The 19,758-nt window shown below is 47.3% G+C and overlaps 1 protein-coding gene across 20 annotated transcripts in view; it reads right to left on the bottom strand.

Annotated features, from left to right (window-relative positions):
• LOC129620936 (uncharacterized) overlaps positions 1–19,758 on the bottom strand; it is a 97,746-nt gene that overhangs the window by 19,924 nt on the left and 58,064 nt on the right. For 12 of the 20 annotated variants that reach the window (XR_008698896.1, XR_008698907.1, XR_008698901.1 and 9 more), the window contains one exon: positions 10,964–11,054. The exons of the other annotated variants lie outside the window; for them this stretch is intronic. Coding sequence is in view for 2 of the 12 variants with exons in the window: in XM_055536802.1 (XP_055392777.1) it covers positions 10,964–11,054 (91 nt within the window). In the remaining 10 variants the exon portion in view is untranslated. The remainder of the gene's footprint in view (positions 1–10,963; positions 11,055–19,758) is intronic. 20 annotated transcript variants of the gene reach the window in all.

Genomic DNA, 19,758 nt, shown 5'->3' with positions numbered 1-19,758 from the left:
GAAGAATGCCACCCATGAGCTAGAAGAGTTTATTTCTTGTCCTGCTCTGCGGTTCATAAGCTGTGTGGCCCTGGGTAAGTGGCTTCTTCTCTGTGGGCCTCATTATCTGTCTTTAAAAAGGGCTGCGGTCTGCAGGGTCTCTATCCATGCAGCTGAAAGTTGGGATAGTAAAGCCTTTCCCGCTCACCTCAGGGAGGTATGGCGAGATCAAGATAAAAAGTGCGGGGAAATCCTTGGTAAGCTGTAAAGCCCTATGTCACCGGGAGAGGTGAGTTCTCCACAAGAGGCTCCCTCTTGATGCAAACCAGGTGTCAAGTGTGATCAGATCTGAAGGAAGGGGGTCTGGGGAGACTGTGGCCTGAGGGAGTTGGAAGGGAAGTTAAGTGGACAGCCAGGCCTTCCAGAATCTCCCGTCAGACAGGGCTCCCCAACCCTCCTCAGTCTCAGCACTGACAGGAGCCCCTCCCCGCCCCCATTCGTGTTCACACCTTGTGATGCTGCGAGCACTCCCCTTGCTTCTGGGTCCTCTGCACCTCCCTGGGGGGTATGCAAGGCAGGTAGCTTCATCATGCTTCTGTCCAGATGAGAAAATAAGCCACCTCCAGAGAGAGGTTAGGTGGTGGGCTCCATTCGTCCTGGCAAGTCAGAGCCCTAACTGAACCCTCCAGAGTACTATGGGAAAAGCCCAGGCACTGAAAAGAGAGGGTTTTAATCCCTGTTGGGCAGACTCCCCAACCAGCTGTGTGCCCTTAGGCAAGCTGTTTAACTTCTCTGAACTTTACTTTCAGACAAATCTGGGAGGTTTTCCTTAGGCTTCTCGGGAGGTTCCAACTGAGCTGAGCCCCTCTTGTGTCCGTAGCAGCGAGCTTAACAGTACCCCTTATACTGGACAATGCCCAGCACTGGAGAGGCGCTGACAAGCATCAGATGCAGGCAAAGCTGTAAAGTGCACTGTTTTTCAGATGGCTTCCATCCAAAGCTCTGAAAACCTATTCCCCTCCCACTGCCCCCCCGCCCCTGTCACCATGCAGACCCCGCCTTTAGAACTGGACCACACTCAGGTCCACTCTGACTCCCACACCTTCTCTTCACTCCCTCCGGCTCTGACGTTGAGGCTCAGCTGTTCTCATGAAGGCTGTTGGGACAGATCCATAATTCAGGGACATCATTGGTCCTCAAAGGTACAGGGAAGTTTTTGGGAAATAGAACTTGGAGGGAGCTTGACTTTGGCCGAGAGGGTTGCGGTTTGGTCCCTAGAGCTTGGAGTTCAACAGAACCTTAAGACACATTTGGCATGTGTGTAAAATCTCTGCTCTGTGCCCCCAGCTGCAGGACAATGGGGGCCATTTATAACTTTGCACATGGAATGAGAACATCTGGTTCAAATAACACACACACACATACCCCAACAGGAACACATTACAGTAGAGACGAGCGCTCTTAAACTGAATGTACTCTCCTGCTCTCAGTTCAGGGACCATGGGAACCAATAAAGAAGATACAAGCCCTGTCCTGGGGGAACTGACAGGGCTTGTTTTATCTAACACTGCTCACTCTGAGTCCCTTGGACAGCAAGGAGATCAAAGCAGTCAATCCTAAAGGAAATCAACACTGAATATTCATTGGAGGGACTGACACTAAAGCTCCAGTACTTGGGCCAACTGATGGGAAGAGCTGATTCATTGGAAAAGACCCTGATGCTGGGAAAGACTGAGGGCAGGAGGAGAAGGGGTGACAGAGAATAAGATGGTTGGATGGCATCATCCACTCAGTGGACATGAGTTTGAGCAAACTCAGGGAGAAATGGTGAAGGACAGGGAAGCCTGGAGTGCTGTAGTCCATGGGGTCGCAGAGAGCTGGACATGACTTAGCGACTGAACAACAGTAACATCTGAGATGGTGGGTAACCTGTCTGAGGTCACACAGCAAGTGAGAGACAGTGGACCGGTGGCCCAGCCTCCTTCCAGGCTGCCGCTCTCCCCCAGCTCTGCGCACATGTACTTCACCCAGGGGAGAAGCAAGCAGACCCTCTGCCCTTTGGAGTCTGGAGGATGGAGAGAGGCACCCTCTCCCCCCAAGAAGTCAGAGGTCCCCAGGTCCTGGGCAGCAGATAGCTTTCTGTCACGTGGAGCACGGCCATCTGTGATGCCAGTGCTGGTGCTGCAGACAGAGACCCCAGGGTCATGGAATCTGCAGGGAGGTGGGGTGCTCCGCAGCCAGTCAGGCGGGGGTCACAAGCACCAGGGTCGCACAAGTGAACATGGGTGCAGGTGCCCCTGGGCAGTGGGCCCAGCTGCACATGCCTGTTGGAGAGTAGATGGTTGTGCCCAGTGGCTCATTGAGCGTGCACTTCCTCCACGGAAAACATCTGCAGAGCTGGGCTGTCTTTTCTTGCCCTATTTTGTTTTAACTCCTTGATTTCTCTGGTTCTCCCTCTTTCCACAGTCCCTCCATGAGGTTTCTCTGCTCCAGATTCCCTCAAAGGTTGGGAGACCCCAGCCTCACTTCACCTTTCTTCCTCATTGGGGGTCCTTCATTCTGAGGTCCCGAGGGAAGTGAAACATCCCTTCACAGTTTCCCCTTCCCTGTCTTCCCAGAAGACTGTCACCCAACCCCTGTGACCTCATAAGTGGCGCATTGAAACGAGGCACAGCCCATGTGGGCTGAATGCATGTGGGGCCTGAGAGCTACAGAGGAATTAAAGATGATGCTTACTTTTTTTTTTTAACCTAAATAACTAGAAGGATGGAGTTGCTGTTAACTGAGATGACGAAGATGTGGGTGACACAGGTTGGGGCAGTGAACATCAAGAGTTTCACTTTAGACCTATTTTGTGAGACTTCTCAGAAGACAGTTGAATGTATGAGCCTGGATTTCAGAAGACAGATCCGATTGATGAGAGAAATTTGGAAGTTCTCAATATAGATGATATATAAAGCCATGGGCTGGATGGGGTGACCTAGGCTGTGAGTGTGGCACTTTACCCCATTCTCTTAAGTGGGCTAACAGGAGAATCTTTCTTGTATTGTGCGGATGAGAAGGGATGATGAATGTGAGATGCTTAGCCTGACAGCTTGAGGTGCCTGGGGCTTGATACTTAGCTGTTACAGATTGGTACAGGAAGGCTCAGGGAGAGAGGGTCACTCTGGGCAGCAGCAGAGACCTTGGGAAAGGTAAACTACATGCAGATTATTAATGGTGGGCCCTAAACCCCCACCCCTGGGAGAATGGGTTGCCGTCTCTGCAGAGATCAGATTCCCAGGAGCCCTCTGGACCCTGATCCTTTAATCCAGGCTGTCTGACCGATGACTCCTCCATGCAGCCAGCACCCAGCTAGAAGGAAGCCTAGACATCGCAGCCCCGTTGAGACAAAACCCAGACCCTGCCTGCCTCGTGTTCATTTGACTCCAGCTCCTGTCTGGTGGCCCCCTTGCTTCTGCTGGAGGCTTACTGTTTCCCTGCCTGACATGCTCCCACTGGAACTGGACACTGATCAGATGTTTCCCACCCCTGTGTCATCCATTCTACCCCCACAACAACCTTATGAGGAAGATTTGCTCGTCGCCCCTCTTCAGAGGATGGGTAAAGTGACATACTCACTCCCTAGGTCATCTCGCCAGTCTCCTGGCCTCAAACCTCATCTATGCCAAGGCTCCCAAACTCTCCTCTTCGACCAGACCGCTGTCCTAAACAAACTCTTATCTCTGCCTAAATCCATTTCCTCTTTCTCTGCTTGGCTAACTCTTACTCACCCTTCGTTTCATCTTAGACGTTCCATCCTTTCAGACAGCTCTAAAATCTTCCCCTCAATCTGGATCAGGTACCTTCTCAGAGTCCCCATAACACCCTGTCAACACATGCTATTGAATTCATCTATTTTTTGGCTTCTCTGTGTCTCTAGATTTGGTCAAGTTTGTTGCTTAAAAGACAAAAGTATAAAATAGGTTAACAATAAGGACCTCCTGAATAGCACAGGGAACTATAATCACTATAATAACCTATAATGAAAAATAATCTGAAAAAGAATATATAATATATGCACACACATATATAAATATATATAAAACTGAGTTGCTTTACACCTGAAACTAACACTGTAGCCTTGTAAATTAACTATGCTTCAATTTTAAAAAGTACAAGAACTTCCCCGGGGGTCCAGTGGTTAAGAATTTGCCTTCCAATGCAGGGGATGTGAGTTTAATTCCTGGTCAGGGAACTAAGATCCCACATGCGGCAGGGCAAATAAGCCTGAGCGTCTCAACTGCTGAGTGTGCGTGTCACAACTAGAGAGGCCCCATGCCACAACTAAGACATGACACAGACAATAAATGAATAAATAAATATTGTTTAAAAGTACAAAGGGAATGATGGGGTAAATCACAACTGCATGTATTTGGGGATGAAGCCAGTAAAGACGATACCTCACCTTATACCCCACACAACCCCCAGGGAGGACTCTGGAGCAACAGATTTGGAGTCAAGCGGGCCTGGGTTCAAATCCCAGCTTGGCCAGTTATTAGCTGTGTGACCCAAGATTCTTTAAAATGTGTTAATAATCATATCTAGTTCATGAAATTGCTGTCAGAAGGAGCTGAAGCCAGCCTTAGAACAGAGTTATGCTCAAAAAGTTGTAAAAGTACTTGCTGGTATTCATGGTCAATCCTCTTCCTTTTGGAAAATAAACACACAGGGCCAGCTGTAGAGCTAGCAGAATGTGGGCCCAATGAGTGGCCCCTAGAAAAGACAGAGGGGACAGCATGTGGGCAGGCCAGGCTTTGTTCTGCAGGGATTCGAGTTACCAAGCAGTTCCTCAGAAGGGCGGCTACATCTCTTTCCAGCCTACAACCTGAACAAAACCAGCAAAGCTTTGACAAGCAGGGCCTGGAGGAGTGCCTTTCAGAAGAGATAACACTGACTTCCCAGGAGGCCTCCATTGTAAACAAACAGCTGCTTCCAAAGTGCCTCTCCCCAAGCGTGTTCTGGACTCTGCCTAAATTGTCCCCTCTGTCTGCATCTTTCAGTCTCTCTCTATTGCACAGTTGCTCACCTCTCAGCTCTGGAATGCCTCTTTTTATCCCATGCTGTTGGAGAGCTCAGTCATAAAGGCTGGCAGAGGGGCATGCCAGGGGTGGGGGCTGACTTTCAGGAAAGAAGCCTTGTGATGTCAAGAGGGAGGCGCCTTGAGAGTCTCATATGGGATCCTCCCATGGTCCCCCTGTCCCCACACCTGGCCACCTGGTCAGATGCCTGCTAGGTGTACACCTGGTTCCAGACCCTAGGGTCCCCCTCACTCTAATTTGGTGTCTCCTGAATGGAGCTCATCTTTACTACTGGCCATCTCCAGTGGGACACTGGCCTTCAGCCTCCTCTCTCAGGTAGGAGACCCAGGCCCAGACCCCATTTTCACTTCACAAGTCTTAACTGGGAGCTGACTAGTTACAAGGACCACAGCCTCACTATGGACCCGAGGTAGGACAGGCCCTCCACTACCAGCCTTTATGGCTCAGCACCATCCCCCTCTTCTGTGAAGGCTTCTGCACATTCTTAAGTCCTCACTGAACCCCCTTTTTTGAACTCTTGAAGCCTGAGTAAAATTTGCACCCCCTCATCTTAGTACTGAGTTGTATACTTTAGAAATCGATCATCTTTGCATAATGTGGTGAAAAAGAAGGCATTATTTATAGTCACTAAATCCTGACTTGCTGAGGGATTCAGACAAATGACACCACCTTTCTGGGCCTCAGTTTCTGCATCTGTAAAGTGGGATAATAGCAACTTTTCTCATGAGACTAGTTGTAAGGATTCAGCAGGTTATTATATCAGGTGCCTAGCATAGAGCCTGCCACATAATATGTGATCAATAAATGGCAGTGTTATTATTTAGGGAAGCAGACTCAGTGTATGTACTCTAGGGCTTTAAATGCACTCTACCACTTACGAGCTTTGAGATCCTGGGTAAACTTGTTAACCTTTATAAGCTTTGATTTTCTCATCTGTGAAATGGGACTAATGTCTATTTTTAAAGGTGAGGAAAGCAAGGCACGGATAGGTTAAGTGACTTGCCCTAGATTACACAGCTGGCAGTGTCAAATATAGGATATGAAGGCTCTAGAGCCTGTTCGCTTGGCCACTGCCGCGAATGACATGAGGGGCACACAGAGGTCCCTGCAATGAGGAAGTGGAGAGGAGGGAGCGTCTTTTCTGCAGGCAGCGTCGGGGGAGATGGGGAGAGCTTTAAATGCAAGGTGAGCATTGCTCTAGCCTGGAGAAAGAGCACGTGTGGCTGAGAAAGAAGTTAGAAAGTCATTCCAGATGGGAGACCTCTTACAGTGTTGGTGGGGTGTAAATTAGTGCAGCCGCTACGGAAAACAGTTAACAGTTCCTCCAAAAAACTAAAAATAGAGTTGCCATATGATCATTGGAAGGACTGATGCTAAAGCTGAAACTCCAATACTTTGGCCACCTCATGCGAAGAGTTGACTCATTGGAAAAGACCCTGATGCTGGGAGGGATTGGGGGCAGGAGGAGAAGGGGACGACGGAGGATGAGATGGCTGGATGGCATCACCGACTTGATGGACATGAGTTTGAGTGAACTCCGGGAGTTGGTGATGGACATGGAGGCCTGGCGTGCTGTGATTCATGGGGTCACAAAGAGTTGGACACGACTGAGCTGAACTGAACTGATGATCCAGCAATCTCTCTTCTGGGCCTATACCCAGACAAAATTGTAATTCAAAAAGATACATGCCCCTCTCTGTTCATAAAAACACTATTTACAATAGTTAGGACATGGAAGCAACCTAGATGTCTATCAACAGATGAATAGATAAAGGTGATGTGCTACATATATATCTATATATACAATGCAACATTACTCAGTCGTAAAAAAGAATGAAATAATGCCATTTGCAGCAACATGGATGGACCTAGAGATGATCATACTAAGCAAAGTAAGTCAGAAAGAGAAAGACAATGCCATGTGATATCACTTATATGTGGAATCTAAAATACATGGATGAACATATTTACGAAACAAAAACAATTATAGAGAACAGATTTGTGGCTTCCAAGGGGGAGGGGAGGGGGGAGGGAAGTTGGGAGTTTGGGATTAGCAGATGCAAACTATTATATATGTGCCATATAAACAACAAGGCCCTACCGTATAGCACAGGGAACTATATTCAACATTCTATGATGAACCAAAATGGAATGGAAAAAGATACATGAGATAGATATATATATATCTGAATCACTCTGCTATACAACAGAAATTAAACATAACATTGTAAATAAAATCCACTTGCGAGCTTTAAATGCTTTTAATATATATGTTAAAAGCAAAAAAAAAAAAAAGTCATCCCAGACAGTTGAACAATGTGAGTGTGCTTAATGCCATAGAACTGTACACTTAAAATTCATTGAAATGCTAATTAAGACTTTTAAAAAATAAAAATGTACAATTTTCTTAAAAGTCACAACTTTAGTGATATATGTATTTTCTGTGACCATTCAGAAGATAGAGATCATCAAGCAAAAATATAAAATAATTTGTTGTTCCCCTATTCAGATATGTCATTTTAATGCATAGCTCTCTGGGGTTGTTTTCATACATATGTTCTGATGGTTATTTACTAAAGATTGGAACCTACTGTATTTCTATACATGTAGATTTGTAACTTACTCTTTTCACTCACTAAATTATAAAACTTCCACGTCATTAAAAATAAAAACAGAGTGAGAGAAAGTCATTCTAAGTAGGAGGACTGGCATGAACAGAGGCATGGAGGAACGACAGTGCGAAAAGCAAGCCTGAAAAAAGTGAGGAGTCCAGAGTAGCAGGAGCACAAATTACAAAGAAGAATGTAATAAGAAAACCTGGATAGGTCACTTGGACCTGGAGACTAGAGAGCCTCAAAGGAAAAAAAAATAATTATGCAGGAAACTCTGGCCTAAAGAAGATACTACACTTTATCACAAAACTTAGCTGAGGCTCCTGGTAGCCAATGCAACAAGAGAAATACAAGGGACTTCACTGGTGGTCCAGTGGTTAAGAATCAGGCTTGCAAGGCAGGGGACACAGGTTCCCTTAGATCCCTGGTCAGGGAACTAAGATCCCACAAGCTGCGGAGCAACTAAGCCTACCCTAACTAGAGAGGCCCTGTGTCACAATGAAAGATCCCGTACGACGCAGCTAAGACCCATCAGAGCCAAATAAATATTTTTTAGAGAGAGAGAGAGAAATGCAAAAAGGAAAAGAGGTTTCCATATACAAAGGAGTGAGGAGCACAAGGTCTGGTAGTAATAGTTGTGTTGCTTTGGCAAATTAGTTTACTTCTTTGTGAGTCATCCTTCTACTTACAAAACAGGCCAAATAGCAGTGCCTACCTCATATGATCATTGTGAGAAATTAAATGAACTAATTTACACCTGTGAAGGGCTCAGAGCCTGCCACGTTGTCAACTCCCAATACAAGTTAGAAATCATTTTCATCAATACTTTTTCCTGGCTGAATTATAAGATGAATGTATCTTGAGATTTCCTCGTGCAAAGAGCTACAAACGACATAAGGGCTAGTATTTGCAATGAAAATGGGACAGTAACCCTGGCTGCCTTCTCAGTGAGCCTGTGTCTGACATCTCCTGGAAAGATGCCAAGGGCTCTGAGCGAGCCGGTGCTCCCATCCAGGCACAAGCTTCCTGACCGCCTGACCTGAGCCAGGAAAGGAAGGATTTTCACTCCCTTCCCGCCTGCCCTCTCTCCCCCTGTTGAGGTCATCCTCTTAGCCTGGCTTTCTGCCCAAGTCATTTCCTGTTTCCTAAACATTTATCTCCTGCACATTCATGCTTTTTTCTCATATCATCCCTCTGCCTGGAATACTTCTTCCTTCCAGAATCCTCCTGGCAAATGCCTGCCTGTCGTTTAAAACTCACTTCCTGTCTCTGGCATTCCCTGACTCTGCGAGTCTCCCTCTGCTCCTGGAGGACTGTGCACCACACTCTCTTTAGGGATGACTGATGGTGACGAAGGCGGTGGTGATGGCGGTGACGAAGGCGGCAGTAGCTTTCCGTTATCACCCTCTTCTTACGGTCTAGGCACCACGTTAAGTGCTTTCCAAGCATTGTTTCAGTTTAATTTTCACAACCCTATAAAGGAGTTGCTATTTGCACCCCCATTTGATAGAAAAGGGCTTCCCTGGTGGCTCAGATGGTAAAGCGTCTGCCTGCAGTGCGGAAGACCTAGGTTCGATCCCTGGATTGGGAAGATCCCCTGGAGAAGGAAATGACAACCCACTCCAGTACTCTTGCCTGGAAAATTCCATGGACTGAGGAGCCTGGGGGGCTACAGTCCATGGGGTCACAAAGAGTCGGACACGACTGAGCGACTTCACTTTCACTTTGATAGAAAAGGAAACTGAGGCAGAGAATAACTCGCTTGAGCCACACAACTGGAAGCGAAAGAGCTGAGATATGTACACAGGGAATCTGTTTTCAGAACCCACACCCACAGTTGTTATGCCAAACCACTTCCCTGTATTATTATTTCCATTTTTATTACATTTAATTTATTGTTACAGTTATTAAAAATTGATGATAGATGTGTTCCTTTGTCCTTGTACCCTCAGGGCCTGGCACCAGGGTGGACACCCAGGGAGCACTGAAGGAAAAAACCTGCCACTGTTCACTCTGGCAGTTCAGTTCAGTTTAAACGAATCAAAGCTCAGTTCAAAGGCCTCGTCCTCACTGCTGGACCCCCTGACCAACCCCAACCAGATTTGAGAGCTCCTTTCATTGAGCCCCTTTTATGTCTTTATGCTTCTCCAGTGGCAGACACTTTTAGTACTGCAGTGCACACATGTGTATACACACACACACACACACACAAACACACTGAGGATTCTTCCAGAGGGTACAAGAGCACCTGCCATATGGTGAAGCCCTACTGCTCATCAGCACGCTGGTGACTTACATACCTCAACTCACTGATGCCTCACTCAATTTAATGAGACTGTATCCCACTTCAAAGACAAGGAAAGCAAGGTTTGGAGCTGGTAAGGGACCAAGGAACCATGCCAGGGTTTGACTCCATCACCCTCTGGCTCCAAAACCCATTTATTCCTCCTTTACATTCTCCTCATCCAGTCTCCCACATCCCTGGATTTCCCACCCCTACAACCTTTGGCGGGCTTCCCTGGTGGCTCAGAGGTTAAAGCGTCTGCCTGCAATGTGGGAGACCTGGGTTCAGTCCCTGGGTTGGGAAGATTCCCTGGAGAAGGGAATGGCAACCCACTCCAGTATTCTTGCCTGGAGAATCCCATGGACGGAGGAGCCTGGTGGGCTACAGTCCATGGGGTTGCAAAGAGTCAGACACAACTGAGCAACTTTACTTACAACCTTTGGCACACAGTAGGCCTGCAATAAATATTTGCTCAATTGAACTGGATTATGGTGTGGGTGGTCCAAGAAAAATGTGCCACAACTCAGGCATTTCAAGTGAAATGCATAGTTTCCAAACCCAAGCATGGAGGAGCCGCTATTTTTGGATGGCCTTGCACAAATGTTGTGTGGGCTTCCTTTCTGCTACTAAATGTCACTGCGTTAGTCTCCTAGTTTCATTCTCCTGCCTGGGCTGGGGAGGATTATGCAACCAGAGTCTAGGAATGAGTCATTGCTGGCTCAGCTGCCAAACTGTCCACAATTGCCATGATATGGTACAGTCGTTCTTTTTCTTTCTTTCCAGGCTATTTGTGGGTGGTTTTGTTTAACTTTTACAGTCTTTTCTTTCTTTCTTTTCTTCTAATCTTGCATCTCTATGTCTTTTGCTTTGAGGGTATGAGTGAGGGGATACTGAAGGTCTTCAAAACGATGACCACCCTGTGTCTGCCATTATAAGTTCATCTACTTTCTGTAAAATCTACATGGGGAAGAAAAATCCCTCTGGGGATGATATTATGAGGAGCTTACCTGTGAGAAAGATGGGCACTCTTTTCCGGGTTCACAGGGCTTTCCTTCCACTGGGTCAGCTGCCACCACCATCCCCTCCCCTGCAAGCCGGCTGGGAGACAAGCAGAATCAGAGATGAGCCTCCCAAACTACAGCTGTGCCCTTCACATTCCTTACACAAGCCTGTTTCCTGGATGTGTTGAGGCTGGTTGTTTACTTACAGTAAGGACCCAGTGGCCTTGAGCCAGGGAAGGCCTGGGGGCAGCCCCCAGCCCTCATTGGGTGAACAGGGCAGACCCAGATGCAGTGGGATACGCAGGAGGGCAAGGCCCAATGGTCAAGATGACTGGGTCATCTTGGGTCAAGATGGGTATGTGGCACCTTCTGTGTGCCAGACACAGTGCTGGGATATCTGATAGCATGGGTGATCTGATACCCAGCTGTATCAGTTCAGTCCAGTTGCTCAGTCGTGTCCGACTCTTTGCAACCCCATGAACCTCAGCACGCCAGGCCTCCCTGTCCATCACCAACTCCCGGAGTCCACCCAAACTCAATGTCCATCGAGTCGGTGATGCCATCCAACCATCTCATCCTCTGTCATCCCCTTCTCCTCCTGCCCTCAATCTTTCCCAGCATCAGGGTTTTTTCAAATGAGTCAGCTCTTCTCATCAAGTGGTCGAAGTATTGGAGTTTCAGCTTCAACATCAGTCCTTCCAAAGAACACCCAGGACTGATCTCCTTTAGGATGGACTGGTTGGATCTCCTTGCAGTCCAAGAGACTCTCAAGAGTCTTCTCCAACACCACAGTTCAAAAGCATCAATTCTTCAGTGCTCAGCTTTCTTTATAGTCCAACTCTTACATCCATACATGACCACTGGTAAAACCATAGCCTTGACTAGATGGAACTTTGCTGACAAAATAAGGTCTCTGCTTTTGAATATGCTATCTAGGTTGGCCATAACTTTCCTTCCAAGGAGTGTGCTTCCTTATATAGGCTGATGGGTCTGCGAACCAAGGCAAGGTTGAACCTGGAGGTGAAACCAGCAGATCCACATATGAGTGGTGGGAAAGATGGAAACAGGAGCTGGAACTTGCCTAGGTGAATAACAGCTACCAGCAGTGCTCAGCCCAATGCTGAAATGAAGACCATCCGGCATTAGGAACATAGGGTCAAGAAGACTCATCAGGAACTTCTTAGTTACTACAGTGCTCGTCATATGTGCAATACTTGATTGTTTCCAGAGCACTCTCTGTACATGCTCTCAAATGATGCCATAGCGCGGGTCCAGATCCCCCCAGCAATCCACATGCAGGAAGAGTCAGCCCTGTCTGCCCCTTTCCCAGCTCTCAGGCAGGAGCAGAGGTTTACACACGAGAGAGAAAAGAGCCCTGGCTGAGAAGGAAGAGTTCACCCAGACTTAGAGAATGAACTTATGGTTGTTAGCGGGGAAGAATGGAGAGAGTTAGGGATTAACATGTACACACTGAAATATTTAAAATGAAAAACCAATGAGGTCCTCCAGTATAGCACAGGGAACTCTGCTCAATGTTATGTGGCAACCTGGATGGGAGGGGAGTATGGGGGGGGGCGGGGTGGATACATGGTATATAGTCAAGGCTATGGGTTTTCCAGTAGTCATGTATGGATATGAGAGTTGGACCATAAAGAAGGCTGAGTGCCGAAGAACTGATGCTTTCAAATTGTGGTGTTGGAGAAGACTCTTGACAGTCCCTTGGACAGCAAGAAGATCAAACCAGTCAATCCTAAAGGAAATCAACCTTGACTATTCATTGGAAGGACTGATGCTGAAGCTGTAATCCTATGGTCACCTGATGTGAAGAGCCAGCTCATTGGAAAAGACCCTGATGTTGGCAAAGATTGAAGGCAAGAGGAGAAGGGGGTGACAGAGGATGAGATGGTTGGATGGTATCACTGAATCAATGGACATGAGTTTGAGAAAACTCTGGGAGGTAGTAAGGGACAGGAAAGCCTGGCGTGCTGCAGTCCATGGGGTACAAAGAGGCGGACGTGACTTAGCGCCTGAACAACAGCAGCAATATGTATGACCGAGTCCTTTTGCTGTCCACCTGAAACGATCATAACTCTTAATCAGCTATACTCCAATATAAAATAAGTTAAGAATAAAAAAAAGAAGGAAGAAGAGTCCAGCTTAGAATCCTGGCTGTTCATGCTATGCACATGTGGGCAATTTTCTTAACCTTTCAGTCTCTTATTTTCTTAACCTTTCAGTCGCCTCACCTTTAAGATGAGACTTAATATGGCAACCCACTCCAGTATTCCTGCCTGGAAAATTCCATGGACAGAGGAGCCTGGCAGGCTACAATCCATGGGGTCGCAAGGAGTCAGCCACCACTGAGTAACTGAGAACATCAGCATATTCTATGATCTAAAATGGTTGCTTCCTTTCATATTCCTACTGGAAGAGTTTGGGACTTCCAATTCTTCTATATCCTTGTCAATATGTTTAGTCTTCTTAAACTTTTGACCTTTCAAATAAATGTGTAGCATTAAGAAGAAAAGATGGGACTAATAACACAACTGAGAAAAGATCACCCAATGAGGCGGCTCATAAAGTGGGTGGTGTTGTGCCTCTCCTTGACACTCTCCAGGGGCTTCTCCTCTCAGTTGGAGAAAAATCCCAAGGGCTCACACTGCCCAGGAGGTCCTGTGTGGTCTGCCCCACCCTCCCACTGCTCCTTGGCCCTGACCTTCCACCCTGCCCTGCTCCACCCCTGGTTTTCCAAACACATCTGGCTTCACTCCCCACCCCCACCTCAGGGGGGCTTCCCTGATAGCTCAGTTGGTAAAGAATCTGCCTCAAAGCAGGAGACTCTGGTTCAATTCCTGAGTCAGGAAAATCCCCTGGAGAAGGGATAGGCTACCCACTTCAGTATTCTTGGGTTTCCCTTGTGGCTTAGCTGGTAAAAAAATCCGCCTTTAATGTGGGAGACCTGGGTTGGGAAGATCCCCTGGAGAAGGGACAGGCTACCCGCTCCAGTATTCTGGCCTGGAGAATTCCATGGACTGTGTATAGCCCATGGGCTCGCAAAGCCCACGGACATGACTGAGCGACTTTCACTTTCACTTTCCCAGCTCAGGGCCTTTGCACTGGCTGTTTGCATTGCCTGGAGCACTCTTTGCCCAGTTATCTATCTGTAGAGAATCCTCTCACCGATCAGGTCTTTGTTCAAACATCAGCATCTCAGTGAGGCCTTTCAAGATCTCCCGAAAAGGTATCATCTCTTCCCAACACACTGTCTCCTCTCTCCACTAAAATATTAGCTCCATGAGGGCAGAACTTCTATTTTGTTCTCTGCTGTAACCCCAGTGCCTGTAGAATGCTTAGGAGCACAGAGAAGATGCTCCATAAATATTCTCTGAATGAATGAAGTAGTAAATGAATAAAGTGGTCTTTAGTACTGTTATCCTACAGTTTAAAGAGCCAGCCTCAGTTCTAGCAATCCTGACCCCACTAAGGCCAAGGTCTTGGGACCTTCAAAACCATGATCTCATGGAGGAAACTGTAACCACTTCTCTCTCCCAGCTAGTCTGAAACCCCAGTCTGATAAAACAGAGCATCAGTTTATCATGTAGCGGATGACTGCATCTTTAACATCACACTAATGGTTTGCTTGTGAGAAAATGGGCACTTAGCCTGTTATCAGAATCAAATGAGGTGAGAGAAGCTTCTTCAAATGCCCATTTCCCTAAAAAGAAGAATCAGTTTGCAGGAAAAACATCAGTTTTTTTATGACCAGTCCTGCGCCCTCCTGTCTGTCTGTCCAACAGAGGAGCAGGTTTGGAGAAGGACTGTGTGTCAGTCCCTGAACTTGACTGGCAAGCACTTGAGAGCTGCAGCCGGCGGGGAGAATGCTGGCTGACCCTCCGACCATGAGCGTCCCAGGAGTTGGTTCCTCTGGGGATCCTTTTTAAAGCTGATTGTTCCCAAAGCAATAGCGCATTTTAATCTCTTCCTTTTGAAGACAGATCCTTTTCCTTAAAAGGAAAGTCTAGCTAATCTTTCCAAGAAAGTATTGGTTTGCCTTTTATATAAATTCTAGATTTTTTAAATATTCTTTTTTTCTCCTTGCCTCCGCTACCAACACTTCTTCTTGAATAATTAAGGCCTGTTGTGTGGGGGAGGGAGAGAATTATATTTAACCAATATACTTCACCACAATTTTATATACATAAAAATAAGCTGGATATATTTCTAATTCACAGATTTGGGAATCTCTTTTCATTCTCACATCTTCCACCACTGCTACCATTGTTTTTTCAGTGTTTAGAAGAGTCCAGGAATAGGTCAGGTATACCTGCAATCTAGTACGACAGGAAGGTACTACTCCCCAGTGTTTGCTAGTGCCTCGCTGGACAGAAAGTCAACTGAGGCCCCTCAGACAGCCAGCAGCAATCCTGGGGTGAGCAGAGGCCAGAGTGCCAGCCAGAGAGTGGGCAGGGAGCCCAGATCTGGGCCCCCAGCAAAGGCAGAGTCGGAGCAGCCTGGGACTCTGCCAGGTGGGGACCGGCAGCTTTGGGATCTGAGTCTGCAGAGGCTGACAGGGAAGCAAGCCCAGGAAGGTGAGGCGCTAAGTCCATGCAGGTGGATGACCTGGCTCCTTGCCCCTCCAAGTCTCAGAGACATGTCTCAGCAAGCTGACCCCAGGAAGGGCACTGTGCCTTTGTCAAAGGCCAAGGTGACATGGGAATTCCTGATTCCATCACATGTGATAACAAGATGCAAATGTTACTATATCTGAATGGACTAGCATCCACACTGGTTTGAAAAGCTACGAAATTAAGGCCCAGATCATCCCCCAAATATCAACAGTAACAATCAACCTTTCCTGAATGTTTTACTGTGCAACAAGCATGGTTCTAAGTGCTTTATGCAAGTTAGATCATTTAGTTTTTACAACAACCCTACTGGTAAATATGGATATTATACCCATTTTATTTTTATTCTTTTGGCTGCCCTTCACAGCTTGCAGGATCTTAGTTCCCAGACCAATGGTTGAACCGGGGCCATGGCAACCGAAGTGCCAAGTCCTAACCCCTGGACCGCCAGTGAGCTCCCTATTATACTCATTTTAAAGGTGAGGAAACTGAGACAGCCAGAAGGCAGGTAGGTTGCTCCAGGTAGAGCCGGCAGTTGAGCCAAGCAGTCTGACTTGAAGCTTTCTCAGCCTTGGCACCATTGACGTGTTGCGACAGAGACTTCTGGTAACTCTCTGTCAAGGGGGGCTGTCCTGTGCATTGGAGGAGGTTTAGCAGCAACCCAGGCCCCTCGATATCAGGGGCACCTCCACCCTCACCCAAGGTGTGACCATCCTAAGTGTCTTCAGGCATTGTGAGACTTCCCTCCCCGTTAAGAACCACTGCTCCATAGCCAGGGCCATTCACCGCAAAGCACCGCCTACCAGAGCAAACTGGATGGTTCCGGATGTGAAATCGGAGATTCATCTAGGAGGGACGCTGGAGGTGGTTACTCACTCCAGGGCTCCCAGGGGAATCCTCACAAGGGTCCTTGGCTTTCAGTTTTAAAAATCGCATTTATCAGGTCATCTAGAATAGGTTGGTCTCAGGGAAACAATCCCCGAGCAGCTTGCAAGCCAGCTGGACAAACCAATTCTTACTTGTGTATCACGGGGGAGGGGGCAGATGGGGACGCTGGCTGGCAGATCACACAGGACAGTCACTTGGGCAGGGGACTGAGTTCTAGAGCAGCAGGGGAGCGTGCAGGAGGGGCTGGGTTTCCTCGCTGCGCTCTGGTTCTTCACTCTGTGCTAGCTTTCCTCTGCGGAATGCATCACGGAGGGCTTACCTGCTTCCTGCCTTGTGAGGCAGGTGAGTCTCCTGGCCAGGCTGGCCCAAGACAGAGCAGGACTGTCTGTCCCTACTTCCAGTCTGTTCCCCCACCACACACTGCCCTGTGAGGTCCCTGCAGGCCTCCCCTCATAGATAGAACAACACAGGTAATTAGTGACAGACAGAGCAAGGACAAACATCCCAGGTCTCTGCATCGCTCTTTCCCATGCCCACTGGTGGGTCTTCCCAGAATGTTGAAGAAAGGCGTCTCCAGAAGCTGGGCTTCACCTCCCTTCAGAATCTAATCATACACATTGATTGTTTGTTTTTGTTTTGATGTGGACCATTTTTAAAGTCTTGATTGAATTTGTTACAATATTGCTTCTGTTTGATGTTTTGGATTTTATGACCACGAGGCATGTGGGATCTTAGCTCCCTGACCAGGGATTGTACCCGCTCCCCCTGCTTTGGAAGAAGCCTTAACCACTGGACTGCTGAGGAAGTTTCAGATCACACATATTTACTGAGGACCCAACTCTGCCCCACCCTATGACAGATGCTGAGGGGTACAATTAGCAAACCCTGGCCTCAGGGAGATGAATGTGGTTATGAGCTGAACAGAAGCCAAGCAGTTCATCTACAGATAAAATGAGAAAAGGAAGGCAGAGAAGGAGGTACCATGGGTAGCCTCCCAGGTGGTTTTGGAGCTTGGAACACAGGTGGAAGGACAGGGTGCAGGAGGAGGTGATGACTCAATTTGAGCCCTGCTGATGTGCAGGCCCCAGGGGATACCTGGGGGATACCCAGGTGGCCAGGTCAGAAGCTTCAGAAGAATTCCGGACCTGAGATGAAGAGTTTAGAGATGGAGGAGGACTGAGCTGCAGGAGTAGATGAGGAGGCACAGGGAGGGTGTATAGAAGAAGGCAGGCTCTGAGAGAGACGATGCTGCAGGGATGATGGAGAAGGGGTAGCTGGAGACGAAGGGAAAAAGCCCAGGGCGGACAGTGACCCCAAAGCTGGAGTGTCCTGCCAGGAGGCCGGTGAGGTGAGGATGGAAGAGGGCAAACTGTCATTAGCGACCAGGAGGCACTCAGGACCTCATCAAGAGCAAGTGTAGGTGGAGCTGGGGCAGAAGCCAGAATATAGCAGACGGAGGAGGGAGTGGGAGGTGAGTGCAGAGTCCCCCGTCAAGAAGCTTCACTGTGTGGATCTATTCAATATACAGTCGTATGCATCTGTTAATCTCAAACTCCGCATTTATCCCTCTACAATCATTTTCCCTTCGGTAACCGTAAGTTTGCTTTTCAGGTCTGTTTTCTATTTCTGTTTTGTAAATAAGTTCACTTCTATCATTTTTTTAGATTCCACATACAAGTGATGGCATGTGGTATTTGTCTTTCTGTACCTGACTTATTTCACTTAGTATGATAAACTTTAGGCCCATGCATGTTGCAGCAAATGGCATTATTTCATTCTTTTTAATGGCTAAGTGATATCCCATTGTATATATACCATATCTTCTTTAGCCATTCATCTGTTGATGGACATTTAGGTTGCTTCCATGTCTTGGCTACTGTAGATAGTGCTGCCATGAACACTGGGGGGTGTATGTATCTTTTTGAATTAGAGTTTTCATCTTTTTCAGATATATGCCTGGGAGTGGGCCTGCTGGATCATATGGTAGCTCCATCTTTAGGAGTTCAAGATTAACAGATACACACTACTATACATAAAATAGATAAATGAACTATTACATAGCACAGGGAACTAGAATCAATATCTTGCAATAACCTATAATGGAAAAGAATCTGAAAAATTATATGTATGTATTTTTATATATATAACTGAATCACTTTACTGTATACCAGAAACAAATACAACATTGTAAATCAACTAAACTTCAATTTTTCTTTTTTTTTTAAGCTTCAATTTTTAAAAATTAAAAAAAAAATTTTTTTTTAAAGAAGCTTTGCTGTAAAAGAGAGTTGAGAGGGCGAAGCTTGAGGGAAAGGCGGACTCTCACTTTCAAATTCCTGCCACTTGACCATCAGAGGAACTTGAAGACGGGGAAGCCCCGAGATAGTTCCCCACACAGCTGCCAGAGGCTGCTTCCTCCAGCGGTTAATTCCACTTCCTCTGCTACCAGATCCACTGCTACTGCACCTCTCCTTCCAGCCACGGCTTTTCTGACTTGGCATAGACCTCTCACCCTGGCCTGGCCTTCAAGCGCACAGTGGAGAGGCAGCTCAAACTAGGCCATGAACGAAAGATGCCCTGGGGTTCTCAGCGTGCTCGCATGAGTTCAGACCCAAAAACACATGGACTCTAAGTTGGAACATTTTTGCCAACACCTTGTGCAAAGAATCTCAAATTTTTCCCATGAAGGACCCCTATTGGCACATGGGAAAGAGCTCCTACCCCAGGTGTTAGGGGTCAAAGTGGAACACAGAAAAACAGTCACAAGCCAAGAGTTTCTCTAGTTTTTCTAAAGCCTTATAGTTAAAAATCCACATGGCTTTGCATGCTCCTCTGTGATACACTTGTGTGTTCTGGAGTTTTAAAGTCACAGTCTATGTTAAACTGACGCTCAAGGAAGACGTGCCAGCTTTGTCCCACAGCAGCCCCAGTTACGACGGTATCCCATAGCTAAGTCGGGCTTCCCTGGTGGCTCAGATGGTAAAGCATCTGCCCGCAATGCGGGAGACCCGGGTTTGACCCCTGGGTTGGGAAGATCCCCTGGAGAAGGAAATGGCAACCCACTCCAGTATTCTTGCCTGGGAAATCCCATGGACAGAGGAGCCTGGTGGGCTACAGTCCATGGGGCCGCAGAGAGCAACTTCACTTTCACTTAGTCCCGTTCACAGTCGCAGTCTGACCCCTCTGCCTCCAGCTGCCTATATCTGCATGAACACACACACAATTTCACAGCTGAGGAGAGTGGGGCTCAGAGAGGGGAGGTCACATGCCCAAGGTCACACCGCAAGC

Source organism: Bubalus kerabau, chromosome 10, assembly GCF_029407905.1.
Source record: "Bubalus kerabau isolate K-KA32 ecotype Philippines breed swamp buffalo chromosome 10, PCC_UOA_SB_1v2, whole genome shotgun sequence".
NCBI lineage: Eukaryota > Metazoa > Chordata > Mammalia > Artiodactyla > Bovidae > Bubalus > Bubalus kerabau.
Note: the sequence above shows the minus strand (reverse complement) of the source record. Positions and strands in the feature narration are given on the sequence as shown.